The 26,035-nt window shown below is 44.5% G+C and overlaps 1 protein-coding gene across 4 annotated transcripts; it reads right to left on the bottom strand.

The window, feature by feature from the left end:
- Window positions 1-156: 156 nt before the first annotated feature.
- Window positions 157-19,970, bottom strand: HMGXB3 (HMG-box containing 3). Of its 4 annotated transcripts, none has more exons than XM_085073703.1 (20): window positions 19,827-19,970; window positions 18,988-19,135; window positions 18,383-18,557; window positions 17,376-17,939; window positions 16,611-16,709; window positions 14,962-15,093; window positions 12,673-13,088; window positions 12,164-12,339; window positions 11,795-11,892; window positions 11,127-11,225; window positions 10,438-10,587; window positions 8,544-8,845; window positions 7,069-7,196; window positions 6,369-6,500; window positions 5,922-6,106; window positions 5,121-5,340; window positions 3,915-4,048; window positions 3,415-3,531; window positions 2,779-2,988; window positions 157-2,061 (listed from the first exon to the last, which is right to left on the bottom strand). In XM_085073703.1, exons 2-20 carry the CDS (start codon window positions 19,131-19,133, stop codon window positions 1,591-1,593), a joined length of 3,954 nt encoding a protein of 1,317 aa, XP_084929829.1. In that variant the 5' UTR covers window positions 19,134-19,135; window positions 19,827-19,970; the 3' UTR covers window positions 157-1,590. The 4 variants fall into 4 exon arrangements, with proteins under 4 accessions (XP_084929829.1, XP_084929830.1, XP_084929831.1 ...); XM_085073704.1 differs by having other exon boundaries at window positions 8,544-8,842; XM_085073705.1 differs by having other exon boundaries at window positions 12,170-12,339.
- Between the last annotated feature and the right edge of the window lie 6,065 nt (window positions 19,971-26,035).

Below are 26,035 nucleotides of genomic sequence, written 5' to 3'. Positions count from 1 at the left end.
TCTGACAAGTCACAATGTGGCATGTGGCAGCAGTCTCTGGGGAAAGTGCAATGCCAGGGTTAATGCAGAAGAGGTTCAGCAGTATTTGTGCCCTTTCCCACTGAAGCCATCCAGGTTTTGTACACGAAAAAAACAAAACAAGTGACTTGACCACAGTTTCACCCCAAAAATTGGAGATAATTTATTAAACTTTATCACTGACTGAAAAAAGTCACTAATGTCTCTTATAATAAGTTAATGTTCTTAACAGAAAAACCCCAAGCCATGATTACTGCAATTGCTCAGACTTAACACATTTACTTAAACAGTATGGTACTCAGTAAGTTCCCCTTCACAGAAGGGAGTTTTCAACCACACCGCAAGCCTCAGAATCTTCCCCACTGCTCACTCAGACAAAATAAACTCCCAAGATGGCAACTTAGCAGTCTGGCATCCTGCTTCTCTCCTCCGTGTGTCACAGCAAACATCCACCCACCTTCACCATGAGCCATGGCCAAAGGGAGCTGCAGCAATGATAGCACAGCTTTGCACCTACAGCTCCAGGTGTGTTGCAGAGGCAGAGGTCTCATCTCGACTCCTCTCAAGGAGCTGACAAAGTAACCTGGGCAGCAGGAGACTCCTCCAACCCCCAGAGTGCTGTGAGAACATGGGATGGGCAGGTGTGACACCTGACAGAGTGATGAGATTGCATATGTGGGTACAGCTCTCCCAGCATATCCAGGAGGGTGGAATACAGAACCCTGCTCGCTCTGGTGACACTGCATTCATCATTCTTCCTTGATCCCACAGTGTTTGAGTGTCCTTCCCCTCTCCACAGCCAACCCCTTGCACAGCATTCAAACTGTGCTCCAACCCCTCGGCTGCCCTGGGGCTCAGTTCTTACCTTACCACAGAAAACACATTGCACTCACTGTACCTTTTGGCTTCTAAATTATTAGTGCTCGTGTGAAGGGACAAACAACTCTAGAAAGTTCCTGCAGCCACAATCCTGAACCCAGGAGTGCAGCCTCCAGGGAGGCTCCCCAGATACAGCATGTCAAAGCAGCACAGCTCCTCCTCCTCAACTCAGACTCCTTGCAGCCAATGCCTATGAGAGCTCTGCAAGATTACCAAGCAGGAGTCAGTATCCTAAATTCACCTATTCAGAATGTTTTGGGGGAAATTGTTGTAGCCATCTAACTTTCATGCCTGGTCCCACATCCCCAGCCCTGCTACCAATAAGCACAAAGAAGTCAGCAAGCAAGATTCAGAATTAAAACACTTGTGTGTGCTTGACCACGCAAACTCCCTGCTACCAGCAACACCTCTCCCATCTCCAGCTGCAGGGAGGGCAACATCCCACAGCCCTGAACAGCAGGTCCATCACATGCCTTGGAGGCAGTTGCAGCCATCTGCAAGGGGGTGACAGACCCATGCTCGTAGCAGCTATCACGATGCTATGGAAGCACAGAGCTCTTTGGTCAGTAACAGCAAAGCCACCAGCATCACATCTCCAACCTGTAAAAATAAACTCTCAAGCCAGACAGCTGCAAAAGCTGGCTCAGCCCACCCATCCACACAACCAGAGCAACCAACAAGCTGTTTTGTTACTCAGCAACCTCTATCCTCCTCCTGCTTCCCCTCTTCATCCTCTTCCGTTTCTGTTTTGATCTGGGCCACCCCGAGCCGGTAGAGCGCGTCGCGGATCACCACCTCCCCCGGCTGGCAGCTCTGCACGATCTCCTGGATCTGCCTGTTGACGATTTCCCTGCTAGTGAGGAAGTCCATGAGGCGGTTGTAGAGGTAATAGTGTGTGGGGTTCTCAAAGGTGATGGGCCTTTGGCGGACATTGCTAGTTTTGCTGTCGTTGATGGCAGCGATGATGGCGCCGTACGGCTCCAGCTCCCGGCACAGGGAGATGCAGTGGTGCCGAGCCGTGGGATCCCAGGGGCTGCTCTGCTCCGAGCCTGTGTGGACAATTCGGCGCGTGGATGACTTGGTGATTGGATGCTGAAGGGAGTGCTCAGCCACCGTCATGTCTACGCTGTAGTGCTGGTCCAGCAGCTCCGGGCAGGACACGTACTGGGGGAGAAACACACACACACCACCAGGTAGACGACAGGTAACCTCCCCACAGCTGAGAAGACAAAACTGCTGGCTGGCCAAACTCCAACCAACACTACAACCCAAATCAGAGGAAGGGCTAAATGATCCAGGCTTCCCCTTAATGTCACAACAGTGGTCTACACACTCCCTCTTCACTTGCATGCCCTCAAATAATCCCAAGACACTAGGAACCATTTTCACCTCCCACTTCTCAAGGAACAGCAGTAGTTTGAAAGAAGTGAGTAGCTGTGCCAAAATACGTGATGTACTCCAAAGTTCATGATCTGAACTGTTACAGTACTCCCAGCACAGCTCTTCCTATTAAGGACAATTAATCAAACACAATGCCCCAGGCAATACATAATGCATTCTGCTATGCTTAGAAGTGATGCACTTGCAAAACTTAAATCAGGAGACACTTATCAGGTCAAATTCACCCCTGGCAGTGTTCAAGGCCAGGTTGGACAGGGCTCTGAGCAACCTGGTCTAGAGGAATGTGACCCTGCCTGTGGCAGGGGTGTGAACTAGGTGAGCTTTAAGGGCCCTTCCAACCCAAATAATTCTGTGATTCAATGAAATTATCCTGAGGCACAATGCAGGTTGCATGGTGGGGGTGGGGGGGTATAATTTTAAATCTCGCTTGAAACTTTTCCATACTGGACTGGCACAGAAGAGAGCAAAGACATTACTAACCGTTGGAGGTTCCATGGGGTCAGAGAAGCAGCCCTGATTCTTCCCCCACATCTGGGAGGTCAGGCCAGGCCAGCAGAGGTCTGCACATAGTGCCACTGAAGAGGCTGTATCAACAACATACACTGGAGGCCAGTGACGTGAGGATACCAACAAGTCCACATGATCCCGGGCATTTTCTCCTCTTACTATATACTTTGAGCCACACACAACCTAGGAAAAAAAAAGGATTAATAGCAGCAGCACAATAAAACTTAAAACTTACAGAAAAAAGATCAAGTCTTTAAAAAAATTCAGCTTCCTTTCCAGTATTCCAGATTTCAGAGTAACCAGACAGCTACATTTTCTAAAGATGCTATGTTTCCTCCTTGATCTTGTTCATTCACATTCACTTGATCTTGTTCAGGAAGAGACGGTTTTACACTCTACCTCAGTTGCAACATTAAAACCAGGCTTCAGATTGTGCGATCTCCTGAAGGACTGCTCATTCTCCAAGCCCCTAAAGCTCATAAGCCTTCATTCCAAAGGCTCATAGAAGCCCATTCCATTGCTTCTATTTAATAAGGAAGTTCCATGCTGTCAAGTCAAATAGTGAAAAGCCAAGGAAGAAAAAAAACCTGCAGCTCCAGCCTTCCTTACCTGATGTGGACACACTTTGTAGACTTTCCCTCCTGTGTGATGACCAGAAGGTGGTGTGATGCTTGTCCCATTCTGTACAAACTCATAGAGAGCCAGGAGGGAGTAGCAGAGCTCATCCTAGAAAAGACAGGCCCCAGAGAAAGTGGCTAAAATTAACAGACTCCTGCAGAGAGGGAAAAGGCTGCATGCAAGGTCTCCCAAATCCCAACTTGTACTTCCAATAACTTCCTAATTCCACACTCACTGCCATGAGGATGACAAGCAATTACACAATGCTGAGCCAGTGACAAGGTAATTACAGGCTTCCTTTCTTCTAGCCCACAAAGGTTCAATTTATTTCACCATGTGTAAATTATCCTATAACCTGCTGGCACCCATGCCTGCCCTTGGTGCAGTCAGATGAGAAATTAATTGTCTAGGATGGCAAGAGTGGATGAGGGAAAGACAGTGAAGAACAGCTCCCCTCCTGCAGGCTTGTATGTGGGCAAACAAGTCATTACCTTTGTATGTGATGCCTCCCAGGGGATGCCACACTGTGTCAGAAAGCTCTGCAGCTCTTCCCTGCTGTAAGAGTTTATCAGCTCAGGCCTGAAGACTTCTTCCTGAAGGAGCCTCACCAAGGCACTCCCATTACCTGCAGAGGCAGGAAACAGGTCTCAGCACTCATTCTCAGGAAGGGAAGTTACCAAAATAATTTCCTATGAAGACTACAGAAACAGAGATTGCACAACCCACGGCCAGCAAGAGAAAGCTGTGAACAGTCCTACTTGCAAAGCGTGTCACAGCCCACACTTGTCTCGAGCCCTTCACTGCTGAGGTCACCAGACAGCCCAGCAGAGCTGCAGACTCCATAAACACTTGTCTATCCTGTCATTTGTAACCTTTAAATGACTGACGTGAGGATAACCAAGTGAAGAAGAACAGAGATAAATGTAACTGCAGCCTTCGGACTGAGCAGCTCCAGGCTCAGCTTTCACATCTCCCTGGCTCTTTCTCCGGAGCTCCACTTCCACAAAAGCCCACATAGCTCTTCTGCAGCCCAACTCTGAAACAGCTCCAGCCCTGTCTGCAAAGTCAACTCATCCACTTGTTAAGCTTGCAAAGCCAGTTTTCCTTCTTATACCCAATACCTAAACTCTTAAGGGAACCAGGTGCTAACTGATCTTAGCTCTCATACATCTGAGCTCATTCCTCTCACTATTTCTTGTTCAATGCAGTCAATATGCAGTGGATATAATGAATATTGACAACTCTGATCAGGACTAGCACACCACTCTCTTAGTTTTTTTCTCAAATATTGTAAAAACTTATTTACCCTTTATTGAGATTGTAACACCAAGCACTGCCTGTTAACTTCCTCAGTCCAAATATCAATCTAACATGAAACAAACACTGACTGGCATTCAAGATGTGCATGCATCCCTCTGCAATCAGATGCTGTCTCATTTAGGGTGCAATGCTCTCATGTCTCATATCTCAAATGGATCAGAGCCCACCAGTGCATCCAAACTTCACAGGACAGGCCAAGCCTCAAGCAGCAAAGTAGCCTGAGAACAGCTGAACTCACTCCAATGTTCCTGTCTTTTCTCAGCACATATAACTTTCAAAGTGTCATGCAATCAGCAGTTCTTAACTCTAAACATCACCAAGACTGAAGTCACCAACATATCAAGCCCTCCCTTAATAAGCACAACCTGAGCCATTACCTGGCACTGGCTGTGAATGTAGGTTCTTGTCCTTCTCTGTATTGATCACCACTGCTCCTCTCATCAGTGGAGGGAAGAAAGGAGCAACAATAGAGGCATCAAACTTTGTGATGGGGATGCTAGAAGGAAAAGCCACCTGCTCAATCACCTCTGTCTCCATTGTGGACCAAAAGTCTTCTACATTCACTTCATTTGATGGCAAGTATTCTGGCCAAGTAAACTACAGAGAAGAAGAAACACAGTGGTCAAATATAAATAACAACAGTCTGATAGTTTTTTGTCAGTCTCACTCGAGGCATGAGGACTATTCAGGAAAGTGTGGAGCCCAAATACAGTAAGATGATTTCAGTCTTCTACAGCTTCTTACAACCACTTTTCATTGGGTAAGACTCAAAATTTGACATATTTGACATAAAAGCCAGGCATGCTACATTCTCTTACTAGGGCTTTTCCCCCCACATTAGAGAAAATAGCACCTCAAGGAAACTTGAGAAAAAAAGCATGTCTTCAAGTCAAAGGAAGACCAACAGCTTCCATCCAAGGTTCCTACTGCCCAAGCCTCTTGGACAAAAGCTGTGGTCCAGGGACAGAGGATCTTGTTTTCCCTGAACTATACATCAACACCCCTAAGAGGAAGCACAGGCATCACTGTTCCAGCCACATCCTCTTGTCAGGCATCAGCAGAAAACCACTCAAAAGGTCTTGTGTACTTATTGCGCATCACGAAGACAAGAGTCAGAAAAAAATAATGATGATCTCCTTTAAACATAAAACAGGATGTGAAGTATGGGAAAAGCCTACCTCTATATTTTTCAGTGCAAGGACATTTTCTGTATTCCTCTGGGCTATTTCCACCTTGGGGGTTATGCCACAGATTCCACAGATCATATCATTGTAATCTCGGACTGTCAGGCATTCGAAGGCCCAGTAGCCATTGCACAGCAGTTCCTGGAGCTGACCCTGCTCATCAGGGCTCAGGCTTTTGTCTGAAAGGAGAACATGTCACTGTTACAGTTTTCACTTCCTAAAACCAGAGGAAAGGTATTAGGGCTCTCCTACGCAGGATAAAACCAAACCTGTCCTCCAGAGAATTGTTACAAAGAACTGGCCACAAAGGTACTATTTGGTTTAGGAAGTGATTTAATAGAAACACACCACACTAAAATATGTGAGGTTTGCCTTTTTATAACCTAACATCAGCAGGTCACAGTCTGGTGTGTTATGGTAAAAACAAGAAGGAAAACCCACCAGTTTGCTCCTGAACAGAGTCAAGGATATTGCCAACAGCCACTCTGGGATCCTCTCCAAGTTTAATGTGGTTTCGGATTGCAAACAGAAGATCCAAGCTCACTAACAATTTGTTACCCACATTGAAAAGGCCTGCAGTTAAAACAAGACAGTTATTGTCTGTAGGGTTCCAGATCTTATTCACAAAGAAATATATTCCTTACTCATATACAACACACTCACACAAGTACAGTTCAGAGGATACTGGAAACAAAAAAACAGTGCTTCTGTGCCTCTGAAGTGCAGAGGTCCTGGCTGAAAGATTAGCTCCTTTCACAGACTTGTCTTTGAATTAAAAAAGCTACAAGGAACAGCAGCCAATCCATCGCCTCACCAGCCAACGCTGAGAAACAGCGCTCTCCAGAGATCCTGACTGTGATCTCAGGGTTTGCCTTGCAGAACTCAACATTCACACAGAGGAGACCTACACCAGTGAATCAAGGCAAGGTCTTCCTCACCAGAACATTCATGTGTTTTCACTCACAAATATAGATTTACTTGCAGAATAAGCAGAAGCAATTAAAAAATAACTTAAATTTAGAACACTGGGGAAGGGAACAAGCTTTTCTGTGCCTGGATGATGCCCTGATACAATCCCCAGGCTTCTAAAGGGTTCAGATTGTAGTCATTCTGTAGGTTGGTACGCTCACATCTTTCCTACCTGTGTAAATGTCAGTGAAGCTATGGAGGGCCAGACACTGAAGGTTCAAGCACACTTTGACCTGAGCTGTAACCACCTGTAACCGATTGGCTGTCAGCAGCCAGCACTCCTGAGGACCAGCAAGGGAACTGCAACACACAACAAAAAACCCTTCTGAGGGAAGCCACTGGGTTTTTCAGTCCAGCCCTGCAGTAACTTTAGGCATTCTCGTTGACATGAGTTCATCAGTATGTAAATCTAAGCCAGTTCATCACATCATTTCACACCAGGAAAAGAAAAGTTACATTTTAAAACAGATTTCCCTGGCAGAGTCAGGTCACTGCTCACATTCTTTCAACAGCACTACAGCATTCCTCCAGCTCCATACACTGGGCACATATTATTGGAGAGGTGGAGAAAACCTATGGCCCCAGCTGCCCTGGGAGAAGTGTCTGTCCCATTGCTGTGGTGATCAATACCACATTCCACCCAACAGCCTGTCCCTGCACACAGAGATTCAGAAAGGTCTGTTTCTCTACAGTGCAACTGCCAACAGGGAGGTTCAGACAGGAGAGTGCCAGTGGCAAAAATACTGCTGTCCACCTGAGAAAACAGGAAGCAAAGCCAAAGTCACCTCCCTCCCACTGGCAGGGTTTCAATTAGAGTCTGTGCAGGCACATGGGAGAGTCCCACATGCAGAGCACTGCTAAGCAGCCAGGCACAGACAAGGATTTACAATGCACAGGTTGGTATGTCCCAAGTTGAGGGACAGGGTGTGAGATTGCTCTGTTCTGAAAAAACTACACAGCATAAAAAGTATCTTTCCGGAAATACCTCAATTAGTTTTAGCCTGACCAAAGCAAACATCCATCATTTGTATTAAGACTTTTTTTTGTGGAAGAAAGAAACACAACGTTAAACTCCCCAGCATTTTGTTTTAGGAAATATTTTACATCATGCTTTCAGAAACAGGAGGATGTCTGATAGACTCAGTGAGGAGATACCCTACAGGCTTTCATACAAATCTAGTTAAAATAATCCAGCCTATCACTGGGAGTTTCTGAAAGTCCTTCAGGTTTGAATTTGGATATTTGTTCCAAATGAGGATTGCCTCAAGCACACACTAAGAAATGAAAGGAATGAAAACACCATAAGCAAAAATATCCACACAGGAAATACTCAGATCAGGGAGAGAAAGAAAAGGGAAATCACATAACGCACATCTGTAAACCCACAAGTTTTCCTCTCTCAGCCTCCAAGCATCAGAATGGAAAACAAAAAGGGGATGACTAATGAAAATAATCTGTTTGAATAAGAAAAAAGTTACATCTAGACTTAGCAGTCACTCTTTGATCCTGCTAAACCCTTTCCATACACATTCAGTGTCACTTTCACCAGCTTCACTACCAGGGGCTAAAGCAAATATTTCAGGCACACTAGGAACAAAGAAAATCAACATGAGGTTGAAAGAATCAAAGTCCCAAGAAGAATCTTACTTCTGTCCCCCTTTGAACAAGGGGCTGTTACAGAGGAGGCACTGCACACATGGAGACTCATAGTAGTTGGACCAGGAGGTCTGCTCGATGGTCACTGTCTCCTCACTCACGTTGGACAGGATGAGCCGGGAGCTGTTGAGCTCATGGATGAGGGTGAAGATCTCTGCCAGCTCCGACTCATTCTCGGGGATCTGCATCACCTTGCGCAGCAGCTGCAGCGTGGATTGACGCTGGATTTCCTTCTGGGATGGCGTTAGGGGCTCGCTGGTGTTCAGCACGTCAGACTGACCTGGGCTGACCTCCTAGAAAGCAACAAATCCAACTAGGCAAGCATGGGGATGAAATATTAAGAAGCCCAAAGAAGTCACAAAAGGCAGCAGAAACACAGTAACCTTTGCACTCAGTAAACTTGACTTCCACTCTACTGTTGAATCATTGACTCCACACAAGAACTTCAAGCCCAAATTACTTCAACAAAAATACTTCGTTGAATACTTTCTCAGCCCTTCAGGAACTCCTACACTGCCAGATCATCACAGATTTGCCATTAAACTGGAGTGTTAGTGCAGGAATTGGGAATCAAGAAGCTGAGGATAACCACCAATAGGTATATAAACACTCATCACTCCAACTGTTTTTCTCCATAGGTTATCAGGCACAGGGTCAGGGCAGCCTGCACACCTCCAGAAGCTGGAGAAGACAAGTACTACATGAGAACCGAGGGCTGTGATACACAAAACACATTCATCAATAACAGTTGATCACCTACAATCTACCCTTTTCCAGCTCACACATGCAATCACAACAAAATGCACAAGCACAGGAGAATCAAACTCCAGATGTCCCAGAAGAACAGACAGAACACAAACAGGCAAATCTGTTTAATCACTGAAATTCTTATGCCAGCATTTCAACCTGGTTTTCTGACTAGTCTGGCAATGAGATAAAGGATCAGACAAGAGCCCAGAGACAATAAACTGTGTGATAGGAATGTTAAACACATCTAGAACCAGAAAATAAGAAAAAAAACTAAATGAGGAAGAAGAGATGAGCCATATGCTTCTCAGAATGCAAGCTGAGCTAAGCGCACTGCTGTTCCTTACACAGCTGTTTGTATGTGAGTTTCACACAGGCCATCTCAGTTTGTTTGTGTTTTTAAAGAAAAAAATACAAAACCACTGAACAAAGTTATGTTCTTCAAAATAAAAAAAGGCAAGTAGATGAGTCATATTACTACACAGACAAATTCTGTGCTGAGTAGGCATTTCAGCTATGAACAAGAAAGCTCCTTTTTTTCATTTATTTTTTAAAAACATGACAATTCAGTATAAAAAAAGCTAACCTTTGAGACTGCAAAGGCAAAAAAAACAACCCCCCCCAGAATTAATTAACTGAAAACATATTAACTGAATGAATTAACTGAAAACATATTTATACATCAGGAAAAAAAACCCTTCATCCAGAAATAAATTCAGGTTGGAAGTAAATTTGTTCTACAAACCCTTAAAAACAGGAAGTTCTAATATAAGATGTACTAACTTAACTGACACTAGCCCCAAACTGCTCACAAAGCACAGCATACTTGGGAATTTCTAGATGAAAGCTGAAGTTCAACAAAGCTGACACAGCAATAATGTGACTTCAGGGTCGATGTCAGCATGTACTGCCACAACAGAATAATTTTAAAGTTAAGGAGACACCCAGTGGTAGCACTGGAGTTGGACAATTCAAACATCACAGGTATTTTAAATAGGAACCATTCTACTATAAAAGTTTACCACAATGAAAAAAAAAAAAATCCCAAACTATGCTCCCACAGGCACTTGCAAACTAAGGTACTTCTCTGCCCAGCTCACAATAAACATTTGGTAAAACAAACCAGCCTGAACCTTACCAGGGATTTTGCTGTTTTCTCAGTCCTGTCTTTGGCAAGGTTGTATCCACAGCTTGGACAGATGCGTGGCTTGTGCCTGTTTGTATACACGTAACTGCAGGAAGGGTTCTTGCATTTCCCTCTGCCACGTGATGTTGCTAATCCCAGATCCTGAATGACACAAAAGAGATGTTTGCTGACCTTGACTTTTAATAGCTGGACTCGATGATCTTAAAAGTCTTTTCCCACCTGAATGACTCTACGATTCTATGCCAATAAGATTCTAAAGAAGATTATTATATGTTTTTTTTCCCCACTATAACATCTTGTTTAAAGGTCAATAGCAAGCCCTGTCACTTTGCACAGAATCCTTTAACTGGCACTTAAACATTCTGCGGCCATTCCCCAGACCAGGAGCACATTAAATTAATCCAGAAACCCCTGATTCTCCCTGCTGAGCTGAAGAAGGGGGTGGGGACTATGCTAGGACACGAGTTAAAATCCAGCTCTTAACAAGGTTCCAAACATAATTGCAAAATAGAGCACAGTCACCCTGGATTAGGTCTAGAGATTACACATGAAGTACAGACTTTTTCATGTTAAAAATGAGATATATTTTTGCAAGTCAGTAAAACAAAAGTCCCAAAACATTTTCATCCCAGAGGGGAGACACCCCATGGCAGAAGTCACACTATTTGAAAAATTCTCACCAAAGTTACAGTGCAACTGTACTTGTAGGAAGGGAATATGTCTGGTTTGACCTCCACGACTTTAACCTGAGATGCTCTGCTTGTCACAGCATTGTGGAGCTAGAAATGGAAAGCAGAAAAAACAAGACCTATGAGACACCTACTGCTGAATACATATATACATCAATAATCTATACCTGTTAGCATTCCTGCTCCCAAGAAATTAACTAATGTTAATTTAATATCCCTAATACCACAAGACACTGTTTTGCATGCTAAGACATTACAATTCACACTGATTCATTCCAGTATCTTGGCATGCTCAGTCGCATTTTACAGGTGAAAAGCTCACTATTCAATATTGCATGTCAGATTATCAAAGCACCACAAGATCCTTAAAACATCTTCTGGAAATAGCTGGGAGGTTCTCAAAGCAGGATTGTCCGACAGCATCTCTCAGCTCAGTTCCCACACTCAGTCACCAAGCATTCATTCTGTCACACAGCCATATCATAAAAACTGCCAATCACAGGTCTCATCATTGTTAAGGCTGCTACATTTTTATGTTTGATTTCTCACTCAGGTCATATCACTCATCTGGGAGAAAAAAAACCCCACAAACAAAAAGGATAAACAAAACCCTCCCCCACCAAAAAATCCAGGAAAATAATTTGCATTCGAAGAACAACCTTTCGTTCCTCAGCAGCTGGTGGCTGCAGAACTGACTGGCCCAATTGTTTCAGTGTACTGGGCTTCAAGCCTGATGTTCTCACAGGGGAAAGCTTGTCTAGAAGGAGGAAAGAAATGCACCAGGTTAAATGTGAGAAAACAGGTACTGTTTCTTTCTGACATCTTTGGTAAATGTCACTATAGTCATGTGAGATCTTTCCTCTGAGCTTGAAATAACCCAAGCAGGTGTTTCATGACCCATTTACTACACTCTCAGGCATAGATAACCACCTCCCTTAAAACCTACTAAGAATTACTGACAGACACCACTTCAGCATGGTGAGGAAAGACAACAGCTCCCAAAGCACACCAGAGAATGCTGTTTTTACCAGTACTTGCAAAGGCCTGCCTGCTGCTTGGCTGCTCTGTGCTGGCTTCTCTCCCCACGCTGGCTGGAGCAGGCAGAATGGCTCGCATGGGTCTGGCTGCAGCCAGCAGGGAGGGCTTGGGTCTTGGTTTACTCTTTACTTCTTGTCCCTTGTGTGTAGCAGCTGTTGCATCAACTCTGAAAGACAAGAGCTACAAGTGGAAAAATATTCCATTGATTTCTCCTCAGCTTCAACTTTCCTCTTTTCCCTGAATTGTGCTTTATTAGTACACTGATCACAGCTATTGCAATAGAAAGAGAGACAGTGCTAAAGCTGCATATTCCCTGTGACTACAGTCTATTATCACTTAAAAAATATTAGTTCTGATGGACAAAGACTTAAAGGAACAATCCTGAACTGGCACAAAACAGACAGCAAACACAGTAAGTCTTACAGGAAGCACTGCCAATTTCTTGGACTAGTCCCATGAACACACATATGCTCTCGTAACACATGGAAAACTGACTCACCCCACCACTGGCTTTTTCACAGAGGCATTTGGACTCAACACCTCAGAAGACGTCGACATCCCCAGCCCTACAGTTCCTTTCTCTGCCTGCTCCGAGGAAGAGTCTCCTTGCCGCTGGCTCTCTTGGCCCAGCACCACTCCAACAGCATTTCTCTTGTCTTCAGCAAGCACATGATTTGGAAGGAAGTGGCCCTCAGAGATGATCACTTCCTCCCACTCCATCTCGGGCATCTGCCCTCCGACAGGCACAGCATTCAGCAGCTGGCTGACAGCTTCAGAGCTTTCCAATGTGGACTTGGAGGAACTCTCGCTAACGGCTGTGGGTTCTGGGAGGACTGACTGCTGACCTCTTTTAGCTGCTGGAGTTTTAAGAGAGGTGCCTGAATTTGGCTCAGATTTGCTTTTTGGTTGCTTTTCCTGGAAACAAGGAGAGAGTCACATTTCAGAGCTTTTGACTTTCACAGATAAGCAAGTTCCCGGCACATATGCCATGTTTCCCGCGGCCTATTTAATGCCGGATCAAAACAGCAAAATCCTAAGTGCTCAAGCAGTGAATGGTATGGGAGTAGACAGACAGCATCTCCTACAAAAGCAAAGGCCTTGCTAACATTGTATGTGGCCTCTTGGCCCTCCGTGTATTATTTTTAGACCTTGTTTACTTCTAAGTATCTATCTTTCCTAAACTCCCTCAAATATCACAATTAGCATCAACATCACAAAGTCATCTACCACCCTCTGTACCAAGGGCCCACCTCCTACGCTCCTCTTTCATGGCTTCAGCTCTCTGATGCTATCTGTTCTTCCACATTATTGAGGAACCAAAAGGACTTAAGACAGAGAATTTGCATCTTCTGGAAATATGCTTTCAGAAAAGCAAGCTTGTGAGCGAGCCAGGAAACAGGATTACTTAGGAAGTTTTTTTGACCTCAACAAAAATGTTACTTCCAAGACTGAGGCTCCAGAAGTCACTGTACTGGGGGTCAACAAAGGTACAACAAACACTGAATTGGTAATATGCAAAAATATATCAGAAATGGAATCCAGAGCTTTTGCCGTGATGAACATGTTAATTCTAAGCTCAATACAGGGTTCATATTCAGAAGAATAACTTAAGCTTTTTTAAAAAGGTATTTTTTAACCTTTCTAACTAGCAGGAATACATATTTAGTTTCAGTTCTACTGATACTATTGCCAGCTAAAAAAAAACTCTTGGTGTATGTTTTTTTTCTAAGGCAGGACACCGTACAAACAAGTGCACAATTTGTACAACTGTATCTGCAAATCTGCTCCCAGCAGAGCACAGCAAGTCTGAAAGACGAAAACAAAACTCCCTCTTAAAGTTTTCAGCTGTAACCAATGCAGGATTGAACAGGAGAGACATGTCATGCTCAGGCAGAACCCAGAAATATCTTTTGCATTCACCCATCTCTCTACCTCAGCAAGTTTACCAAACAAAAGCAAAGACATCACCATCACTATTTGTACTCTACCACACAGGAAGCCCAGTCTTCAGCTCAGACACCACAGAGTTTGTAAGCTGCCCAAAAGAGTTCTCACCCCTGAATGTTTAATGGATCCAGACACAAAACAAAGGAAGTTCAGAACAAATCCATACAAAGCCACTGAATGTCAATGCCAATTTTCACACTGAGAACATCCTTTAAATTGTGCCTGTGGAGTCTTCTTTCAGACAAATGCACATCTGTTCAGAGCTGACTAATTACCAGGACAGTGCCAAGGTTTAAGGATCAAGTGGGTTTTGCTGTACACAGCTAGTAGAGATGCCAATAACTTAAGCAGGGTAGGTATCATGTGGAGAATGACTTTTCCACTCAATCTTCACAACTCTACCAACACCTGGAAATTTCCTTCCAGCCAGAGGTCAGAACATCATGAATGATCAGACATATGGCCATGAGGCAATACCCAACAGCACTTCAGATTCCACTAAATCAATTTTACTAACAAGCTCCCAAAGGATCCTACACCTACTATAGTTGAGAGTTCCTCCTTTCCGTTAAAAAAACAATGTTGAAAGACCACAGAAAACTAAATTTGTAGAACTTCAAATGCAGCGTCTTTACACACAGTGTGGTGATTTCAGTTCTCACCTTGGCAAGTGTCCTCTGCAATGGTGACTTGCTCCACCACATGCACTGGAACACAAGTGCAGGGATCAATTCTTGTGTATCTAACCTCCTGTGCTAGATCTACAGGTCTAAAAGTATCACATGCATTCACAAAACCAGCACTTTTTGTCTGAAAGTCAGAAAAGGAAAGACAAATTTACCTTTGGGATCCATTTCCCTCCCAGGAAGCTCCCGCATGTTGGGCATTTTGGTGGCTTATGCCTGGTGACATAAGTGAAGGAACAGCCAGGATTGGTGCAATTTCCATGTCCCCTGCGAGTATAGGTGGTTGTCTGAAACAAGAATTGTCAAGAATTTCTCTACAGACCTGGAAACCATAAAGCTGTGCTGATCAGATCCCTTTTTCCTCATAAGCACTTTACCGATGTTATTTGGCAAATTACCAGCCTTCCATTATTATTCATTTTACTGAACAACCACCACACAGCTGGGCAGGGTGAGTCAGCACCGTAACTACTCCAAGTCTGAATGCTCAGTCTACACAACAGCTTCTGCTATTACCAGAATTTAGATCAACCCACAGAGCAGAGATGAACAATGCACATAACCTCCCAGAAAAGCTAATCTTTTATTTACAGTGATATAACAGTTCTTTCTGAACATGAAAAAGTCATAGATGGCATAAAAATGATTCAAACAGCAATCCACAGTGAGACAAGATGTGATTAACACTGATGACAACAGAGCAACAAGCCTTGAAGATAAGCACTCATGACGCAGAGACAGCTTTGTCAGTAATTTGTTGCTGTATGGGGCAGTCAAGTACTCCCTGGTCCTTCATTGTAGCTTGCTATGAACTACTGAAACACGAGCAGCATCATCAGACACTTATTTATACAAACAACTAAAGTAGAACATATCATCTTTGCCAGGACAACTGCATCAACGCACTCAGTTTTTGTCAGCACAGCACTTCCCAATATCCTGTTCTCAACACTCCCAAGGGAGCTGTTGTACTGTAATCCCCTAACTAGGTACAGATTTTTTCTAGAAATGCAAGTGCTTCTGTCAAAGAAATGGGCCAATTTAAGCCAGATGCTTCTCAGGAACAGAAACCTGAGGTACTTCCTTTCTCCCCGAGACAACTGGAAGAGCATCACGCTATGCACCACTATAAATATCTGCAGTGTTCCACCAGCTGGAAGCATTGAGAACCTGGAAAACAGGATTTGATGCTAGCTTATATAACAGAGCTGCAGTACTGACTGTACAATGAAGTCCCAAAATTACTACAAAACCCCAGGTGGCTGGAGTGGACAGATTAGAGAAATAATACTATTCTTCCTCGTGCAACAGGCCACAAAGCCTTTTATATGGCTTCTCAAAACTTTAGGTCATTGCTCCCCTCCTGTCACATGGCCAAAGCAACAGCTTTGGAGCTCATATTTTCTTGTCTCAAGAGTAGATTCTTGCCCTTAAAGGGATGGACACTGGCTTTTTATGAAGACAAATATGCATCCAGTGCATGTAGATAGCTACACAGAAATTGCTGTTGGCCAGATGTGTTGCGATAGCTTTATCTACTCCACCTGTTTTCAAGAATTCCTTGAGGAAGAAGGCAGCAGAAATGGGCCCCTGTAAGATACTGTAGGAAGTCAGAGACCCCCTTAGCCTGTGCAAGACATAACACCAGGGACAAGAAATGTATCAACTGATATGATGACTCCAAATTGGACTGTCTTTAAGAACTGAACCACGAGCAAATCCCTCCCACTCTAACATTTTTAAGACAAATCTACGATAATACATCCAAACCTTAACATACCATACAAGAATCTAGATTTCTTACCAATTTAATTGATGCTGGGTTCTCCACAACAGAATGAGCTGGCAAAGGTAACATGATAAACTGTGTTGCAGGTGTGGAGGAGCAACTCTCTTCTGTATCCTAAAATGAAGTCAAAGGGAAAATACATGCAGAGAACAAAAGACATGGTGACCCATATCCTTCCCTCTCATGAACATTAATATATCTTAAGGACTGATGAGACCAGAACACAGAACAGAGCAGCAACCATTTCAAAAGCAATGGCCTTATCAGATGTACTCTGGAAATTACCAAATTTCTCACATCTTGAAATTGAAAACAGAATCCAGCTCTTCACAGACTAAGCTTTTCTATGACTGATCCCTAACAGCTTAGAAGGACTCCCTTCTACCTCTCTGCAACCAGGAAAACAGCTATCAGGAGCACAGCCACATTTTTTCTCACCAAAATCTTGCAGTGAAATTGCATAACCCAAATACTGGCACTGCAATACCCCAAATATTGTTATAAGAAACAATTAAAAAAACTCAAGCAGTCATGTTAAGACACAATTGATATCAGCACATGGCTGAGTCAATCTGCAATCAGAGCCAACTTAGTCACAGTGTTACTTTTGTATGACTGATAACAAAAGTTTCTGTTTCTCTCAGCACTGAGCATCAGCAGGTTGGGTAATACAGGATCTCCTGCACCCATGGAGGATCTCAAGTAAAATGTGAGAAACAGCACTCAAGATGGTTCAGCTAAGACCATGGCAGGAGTCTGAGTGTCAGTGGAAAAACTTACCCTCCCAGTCACCACGGTCACCACAGAGACCCCATCAGGCACTGGGGGACGAGCCACAGCAATGCTCCCATTGGAGATGTCTGTGGAGCTGCTAACCAGAGTCTCCTCAATAACCACACGGGCTGTCTGGTACGGCTGTCCTTCTATTTCCAAAGAAGCTTCATCCAAGACGATATCTCCAGCCACTTTCTCTGTCACAGGCGCAACATAATGCGAGAGAACCTCCGAGGCAACTGCTTCTTCTGCAGCCTCGGGCTGGGCAAAGGCTGCTGTGTCCTCTGCCAGCCCCTCGATGGCAATGCACTGCTCTGAGATGCCAGCCTGGCTCGAATCCACAGAAAGGATGTTCTGCACAGTGTCACGAGACACGCTGGTGACATTCCTGGGAGCCGCCAAGCCTTTGGATGCTGCCGGGGTCTGTGTGACACACAGCTCCAGTGACTGCCTGCTCCTGTCTTCCTGAAGAGTGGTTTTGGGAATAATTATATAATCAGAGCGAGGAAGAATCTTACGAAAGCCTGGAATGTCAGGGACTACTGCAGTTCGAGTGGACGCCTTGGAGTTCTGTGGGCAAAACCAGAGGATGGAATAAATGAATGTGAGAAAAGGAGGAGAGTCAGTTCTCAATCCCGCTATTTTAGTGCCTAAGGTTCAAACAGTTTCCTGAAGTAGTTTGCTGGGAATTTCTCTGCATGACAGAGCCTGCAGAATCCTTCTCAGTCCTGGTTTTATCACCCACTTTACCATCACTCACTCTGATGACAGGACACAAAAATAACTGCCTTGAGCGGGTATCAGACATATCCATCTTGGATTTCGAAACATTCTCCCTCGACTGAACAAAAGGCAAAGAGAAGAGGCAGTGGTTTCACACAGCTTCTTTACAGGCTACTCTGAGCAGGGATACAAACTGGAATCTGCATTTAAACGACTCTCCCACACAGTGCTATGTAAGCAGCTAAGTGCCTCTTGTCAGCATCCAAAGAACTTCCAGAAAGACAACTTACCGGGTCCAGTCCTTCTTTTTCTAGCTTGGCTTTCTCCAAGTAGTAGCTCTTTTCAGCCACACTGAGCAACCTCCAGCTCTCACTGATCTTTTTGTTGATTTCAGATTGAGGGAGGTGTGGAAGCTCTTTTTGTACTTTCAAGTAAATATCGTAATAGTAGAGAAGGTAAGCAGACCTGAAACACAATCAGAAATTGAAATACTAAGATCATTCTACATAAATTCCTTGGGGAAAAATAAATCCACAAGGTTTAGGTTTGTCTCGAGGTCATGTGACAAGCAAGTCACATTTAATTATATTTGTAAATACATTTTTTTAACCAAATGAAAACTCTCTCTCTGAGGAGAACCTCTGAAGAAAAAAAGAGAACCTCAGAGGAAGAGCTTAAGGTAAATTATTCTGGGGTAAACTAACTCTAAATTGAGCAACAGTGGCAGCTGTAAAAAATGTCAGAGCAGGCCCAAAGTGCCAAGCTGATGTTTCACACGTGATGTTTTATACTAGGAAGTGTTCCAAGCACACTGCAAAGTTCACTCATGTCAGAAACAAGGAAAACTGCTCCCACACCCTACAAAGGAGCTAAAATGAAGGCAGAGAGAACTTACCGAGGCTTCTTGGCTTTTTCTCCATGATCACCAGTACTTTTATGCTTCTTCTTCTTCTTGGGTGGCACTGATGACGAGTAAGTGTAAGTGCTCTCTATCTCTTCCATCACCACAGTTACCTCAGTGCCATCATAGGGAGCCTCCATGGCTAAAATACAGATTCTGTTAGCCTCTTGCCCAGTTATACGTTTCTCCCAACAAATAGTGCTTTTAATCACTTAAGTAAACTGACAGCACTGTTGGTAACTAAGTTTGACTCTAATTAAACCAAGATAACTATGTGCTCTCTATTTATCTGCCTTTAGAAGGAAACTCCTATTTCTATACCCTTAATACCATCAGTTCTTTGCAGACACAGTGCAGCTGCACATCCAGAGCTGCAATTCCACAGGGAATGGCACTCGGGTAAGTTTGGCGATCGAGAAGGGGCCCTACACCCAGCTGTCTGGCTACAAGGTGTCGTGTCACGGCCACGGTCAAGAGCAAGGCCAGAGGCTGAGCAAGCAGGAAGCCTGGCAATCCTCTTACCCCCCGGCAGCTCCCCGGGGCTCCTCGTTTGACAGCGATGCCGGCTCAGGGGCGCTGGGAGGCGGGGAGGACACGGGAGATAAAGGCAGCATCACCTGCGTCAGGTACAGTCCTGGCATGGCCCGCAGCTCGGCCCCGCACAGCCGCTGATGGCGTGCGCGCCCCGGGCCGTTACCCCGAGCCCCGTTAGCCCGAGCCCTGTCACCCCGAGCAACGTCTCCTCCACACGGCAAGAGGCCAAGCGGAGCGGCACGGCTCCCTCCGGCCCTGCTAACCCTTCCTGCGGCCCGCTCCCAGCTGTCCCCACTCACCGGGCAGCCCCGCGGGCGGACAGGCGCCGAGCTGCGGTCACGTCCCCGCCGGAGCGCGGCGGCGCGGAGCAGGCAGCGCCGGGGCCACGAGCCGGCCGCGCGGCAGGGAGCGTGCGGGCGGGCGGTGCGGGGCGGGCGGGCTGTGCGGGGCGGGCAGCCCCGGCATGCTGGGCCGGCTGCGGGCCGGGCCCGGGCGGAGCGGGGCTGCACCGGGGCCTCCGCGCCGGGGCCGCCGCCGGAAGTGACCGCGGCGATGGCGTCCGGGGCACGGCGGGGCGGGACGGCGGCCGGCAGGGGTCAGTCGTGCTGCGCGTGCGCGGCCAGGAGGCGGCGCGCGCCTGCCCCGTTCCCGCCGTTTGTCGTGAGGGCGGAGCGAGCGGGCGGGGCGGGGCCCGGGCAGGGCGGTGCAATTAGTGCATAATTAGCGCTTAATCAGCGAAGCACTCGCGCTGCGGGCAGTGGGAGTGCGTTCTGTAGGAGCAGCATGGAGCTCTTGGGTTCCTCAGTGCGTGCGCCGTGTGCAGGCATTTCTCCTTCCTGCGCGCCAGGCCTGGCCCTTCCCCTGAGGCGCCGGGGCTCAGCGCTGCTCCAGGCTCCGGTGATGTCCCGCTAATCACAGAATCATTTCAGTTGGAATCCAACCTATAACCCGATATCAGCGCGTCAAACAGACCACGAGCGCCACGGCTAGTCTTTCCTAAAACACTCTAGTGACGCCTGTATAGCTTGGGTTAAAGTTACAAAATGCTTATATAACTTGAGTTTTAAGACACCTATAACTTGGATCGCAGCCTTCTATACAATGTAATAGCAAGTATATGGCTAACTAGTTGCTTAATGATTGAATAGAGAAAAAACACCAGGTGGATGGTCTGAAGACAGACAAGTATAGTTATATTGGGAAGCAGCAGGATGTTCTAATGAGAAATTGGCAAATATAAAGCCAATTAACCACAAAATGAAGAATTTTGGTAAATTAGAGCCAGAAAAACCGAAGAACACCGTAACTCTCTGCATGCTCTGAAAACAAAGTTGTAAAGTTCAGACACAAAGAAGACCTTGAGCCTTCATCAAAAAAGACCACCTAAATTGTGGAAGCACAAGCAAAGTTATAGAACTGTTATATAACTACTATGCTAATTAGGTCCGTATCCATATATAGTGATGTTATAATGACTATGACAATATTGAGCAGTACTTAATGTAAAAATAAAACATGGCACTTGACAATAGCTGGGTGAGTTAGGTGGAAGGATCCCACTCACTGTATAACTCCAGTGCTGTACTAAACAATTACACACTCTATAGACATCAGTCTATGGGGTTTTATTTCTAGCCTATCTTTTTGGGCATCACTGGGGACAATGACTCTACTTCCTCGAGCATTTCAATGTCTAATAACATTTTTTGGGGAAAAAAACTGTGCAACATGGATTACTAGAGGAGTGTGAGTCAGAATATAATACACCTACTGCTAAAGAAGCCACATACAGACTAGTACAAGATCTCAGAGCTATTAATAAAATAGTTTTCCAGGGAAATCAAAAGCAACAGAACCAGTAAGAATACAGCTGAAATTTGACTGGTAAGGCAGAAACAATATCCTTAAAAATTAGAAGCTAGAAAAGAGTTAGAAGAATTAATTGCTAAATTTGTGAAGAAATTTTATATTCAACCTTAACTTCCCCTGGGACAGCTTAAGATTATGTCCTCTTGTCATGTTGCTGATTATGTCACTATAATGCAAATATATGTAATTTTAAAAATTAATTAGAAAAGTCAATTAAAACAATTAATTAGGAAATTAGGAAAGTTGTATTATTTCTAACAGTTACCAGGGAACAGAGGCTGACTCCCACCTGGCTACACCTTCCTGTCAGGGACTTGTAGAGAGCAATAAGGTCACCCGTTTTCTCCAGACTGAACATCCCCAGCTCCCTCACCTGCTCCTAACAGGACTTGTGCTCCAGACCCTTCCTCAGCTCTGTTCCCTTCTCCAGACGTGCTCCATCCTCCCAATGTCCTTCCTGAACTGAGGTGCCCAGAGTCACTCCAGCTTCCCAGTGCTGGTGATGAGGCAGATGGAGTGACAGCCAGAAATCCAGCTGGAAATCCAGGGGAGCTCATTGCTGGGTGTGAGGGACACTGCTGTGTCACTGTGTCATGAGAGCTGCCAGAGATCTCTCTATCAGGAAACAGGGAATCACCCCAGATACTGCAGCCACTCCAAGTATTCACAGGACCTTTGGATCCCAGCATTTCTTTATCAGCATTTCTCTCTGAATTTTGAAGGCTAAAAGCTTCATTAGACAACAAATTGTTTTCCTAGGTTTCATGAACATTAAAACTTAGTGTTTTGCTCTCCAGGAAACAAACAGACCCATTAGTCTCTCTACCCACAACCCTCTTCCTTTGAACCTTTTGGGAAGCAGGATATTGTGCAGCTATTACTTGAACACGTTTTTCAAATTACACATTTTGGCTTTTTTCTATATTCATGTCTATTTCTGCGATTTGCATCATGACTTCTAACTTTAGATGAATGTAAACCACATCTATCTTGTGCCTTCTCTGATTGTGGAGAAGCAGAAAAAGGGCTCCTCTTGCCGAGTCAGTCATTAATAAGCCCCACAAAGCAGTGATACGACAGCCAGTATTAAATCTGCAAATGGTTATTTACTCTCCTGAAGTCCTGCAGCTGTTTCTGTGCTTGGTTAGTGTTTATTTGTGATAATTGGAGGCAAACTGTCTGTTCTGCATCAAACACTGCATGGCTCCATCCAACCCCGGTACTTTTCCAAAGCTCCATACTTTTATTCAGATCAATACACAGCCACTAGAATTTTCTTGGAATTATTACCTAGCCAGATATTTGGGAGAAAATGGCTGGCTGACTTTACAGGACTAATGAACAACAGAAAACAGTAATTTAAGAGAAAAGCACTTGAAGGAAAGCAGTCGTGTTTCATTGTTCATGGAGGAATTCTGACGACATGCATGCTGTCAATGGCATTAGAAACTCAAATTCTTTCCTAAACTGGGCATCATTTTGACTCTTCCATGGACATTTACATGGCTTTATCTCAGAAAAAAATTATATTAACCACATGTAAATTATTTGAACTACACTGTAATAGCATTTTGAGGAGCAGGGGAAGCTGCTGTGTCGAGGTGTGTATTGTGAGTCCGAGGAGGGTTACAAGGAGCCCCTGCTGTGTCAGGAGGGGAAAGGCACTCTCTCCCCAGGACAATTTATGCATCATTACCTCAGGAAATGAAAGGTATTGATGGAGATTACATAGGGATCTCCCTCTTCATTTCCCTGACAAAGTACAAGGGCCTCTTTGAAGGAGTTCAAAAGACAGGCAGGCACACAGAACGGCAGCAGGTACCAGCCTTTACTTCTGAAGAGCTGACTTTTGAGTGTGCTTAAATAGAGGAAAAATGGTAACAGATTGTTCAGCTATTCAGTAACAGTTCATCCAGCTAGAGCTCCCTCATCTGCAAAGCCTTCCAAGGCTCCATCCCTGCTCCAATTCAATCACCATCATGTTGTCGTGTGAGTGCTGTGGGGCAGAGTCATCGTTTCTGGGTGTGATTTGACATCATCTCTGTGTCAGCCCTCCAACAGCACCAGTTTCCAGGAGGCTTTCATGACCCAATCCCCTGAAACAAAAGCCATGTGAGATTGAGACAGCGTGGCAGCCAGGAGGGAAACACTGCCAAGGGCTTTGGGAGATCATGTTCACCATGGAGGTGGAGAGTTTAAACCTCCATGGGACCTCCTGTGTTAAAGGAGGTGTGGTAGGGGATTTAGGACTAGCCAGGTGGAGCTGCTGTCAGCTGCAGTCACCAGAGACAGTTTCCATTAGTCCTTTTAAGCTGTTTTAAACCTCCCTGAGGTTTGTTCCAACACTGCACTGGTGACTGTGGGGTCTTGTTTTCCTTTGAGAGTAAAAGCACACTGAACCTGTCCCTCTTGTTCTGCACACATCTGCTACAGCTACCATGTCACTGTGCCCTGTGTGGACTTTGAGTTGACAGTAACTGCACGGTATGAGAGCAGCAGCCAGAGCACTGGAGATGGAGAAGGAGCATCTCTCTGACTGTTGAAGGGTAAAGGAGCCCCTTTCCCTCAAAAGTGTTGCAATAACGATGTTACTATTTTTAAAATGGCACCAGTGGAAAAGTAAAAAAGGGATTTGTTATATTTCTGATGAATTCTGTTCTCTTTGGGAGCTCTTGGCAAGAGCAAACATTAAGAATCTCAGAAATGTTAACATTTTCAGTGTTTCTGGTTATATACACAGGTTTTGGGGGGTGGGAGTAACAAAACAAAACCTGGGCTTTTAAATGTGGCTGTTGTTGAACTCACAGCACAAAATCAACAAGAAAAGGGACCAAAAGTGTTACATTTGATTTAGGCAGCAAATGATCTCTTCTTGTTTTATCCAAAACAAAGCATACATTAAACCAATAGAGTTATTGCACAAACGTCTCATTTAATCTTCTAGGATCATAAAAATTTCAATTTCTCTGTAAGGCTGTTCTGGCCATACACAGCACTTGGGATTGCTGTGTTTATAAAGCAAAACCCACCTCTCTTCTTTGAAATTGCTTTGGCTCCTGAGTCGCCTTATAACCAATCTTTTCCTCAGCAGGCAAACAAGCACATATTTTACAGTCAGTGAAATACGTTTCTTTCAAAAAAGGTTACAGAAAACATTTTCTAGACATTTGTTCTTTTTTTTCCTAAGTAATAAAAGACAAGCAGTGATTCATATGACTTCTCTATTTTAGTTTTTTTTAAAAAATTGTTAACAAGGCTTCATATTTTAAGCGGAAATTTGATCTTTACATTTACTAAATGAGGCATAAAAGTATTATATGTTAGGTGTTGAAAATAATGAAAGCTATCAGAAGAAGCACAGTTTAAAAGCCTGTCTGTAGAGACTTTATGAAGAAGAGAAACCTAGTGATACATTTGTGTAAAATAATGAACAGAGCAGAACAGGCCAGGCAAGCGTTCCTGTTTCTTTTTTATTGCTGATAAAGGAAAGGGGAGAGCTTTTGAAATTGGAAATTCTAATTTCGTTCAGATTTGGGAAGTGAAATAGAAACATAACCATTCAAAGCTCAGAGGAAGAAATACCTCCAGCTTTACTGCCAGTTGATCACAGAGAAGCATAGGATATCTGCAAGTATCCAAAACCCACTAAAACTTCCTGTGGATAATGCATCTGTAAAAAAAACCTGTGTCAGTATAAAAAAAAAATAGGAGCTAAACAACTTCCTGTCTAAAAGACTGGGAAAAGTTCCCCGAGGCCCCGTACCCCCTGTATATTAGAGAGGATTGAACACAGTGCTGGTGGCTATTAAAGTCTTGATGAAGTCTGACTCTTCATAGGATCCTGAATATATTTTCTTTAAGTGAACATTTGGGTCCTTCTCATTCTATCCCTGGGAACATCAGGAATAATGTGTCATTATCCCTGATTTGGCTGGAGCTCTCCCCAGTGAGCCAGAAAAATGGTCTTGCCTCAAGGAACAGATTCTGAGTTTTCTCCCACTGTTTGTAAGTTGTGTTCTCTATTTACTTGCACAAACCCCTGTGGTGCCCTGAGTATGGTCTGTCTGTGGCACACTCGTGACATTTTCCTGAAATGTATCAGGGTAACTCCCTCCTTCCTTTTATGAGCATGTTGATGCTTCTGATCCATGTTGGATGTTTTCCACTGTTCCCAACGCAGCGTGTTTGCTCAGATCCCTTCATAGCTTGTGAAGTACAGAAATGTGTTGCATTGAGTGGTAAATTCATTCATTAAGAAGGAGCTGCCTCTTATGAAGGCATTCACGAAGTGGAATTAGAGTGTGCTTTGTGCTGAGCCTGTTCTCCATGACAAGCCTGTCTTGTACCATTGGTCTACGTGGTACATGAAGGAAAAGCTGCAGCTCTGATCTGAGACTTTGCCAGCAGCAGAAGTGAAGCCTCCTCAACAACAGTAATTATGTATGTGATGGGAGGCAGGTAAATGCTGCTTCTCACTACCCACCTGAATGATGAAAAAACCTGAACTATAAAGAGATTAAAAAGAGTGAAAATGCGTTATCTCCCAAACCCACTAGAGTCACTCACCATTCAGCATCCCTGAAAATTCAGAATAGTCAGGCATGATTTTTGGCGTGCCCTAAAATATTCTCAACCCAAG

Source organism: Lichenostomus cassidix, chromosome 13 (genome assembly GCF_008360975.1).
Source record: "Lichenostomus cassidix isolate B80296 chromosome 13, HeHo_3.0, whole genome shotgun sequence".
NCBI classification, from domain to species: domain Eukaryota; kingdom Metazoa; phylum Chordata; class Aves; order Passeriformes; family Meliphagidae; genus Lichenostomus; species Lichenostomus cassidix.
This window is presented reverse-complemented; position numbering and strand designations above follow the sequence as displayed.

Excerpts from the sequence above, each read along its gene's own strand:
- HMGXB3 (XM_085073703.1), bottom strand. The coding sequence starts at position 19,133 with ATGGAGGCTCCCTATGATGGCACTGAGGTAACTGTGGTGATGGAAGAG. Across the intron at positions 18,558-18,987 it reads GAAAAAGCCAAGAAGCCTCG|GTCTGCTTACCTTCTCTACT; the intron begins GTAAGTTCTCTC and ends ATTGTGTTTCAG. Across the intron at positions 17,940-18,382 it reads AAAAAGAAGGACTGGACCCG|AACTCCAAGGCGTCCACTCG; the intron begins GTAAGTTGTCTT and ends TTTTGCCCACAG.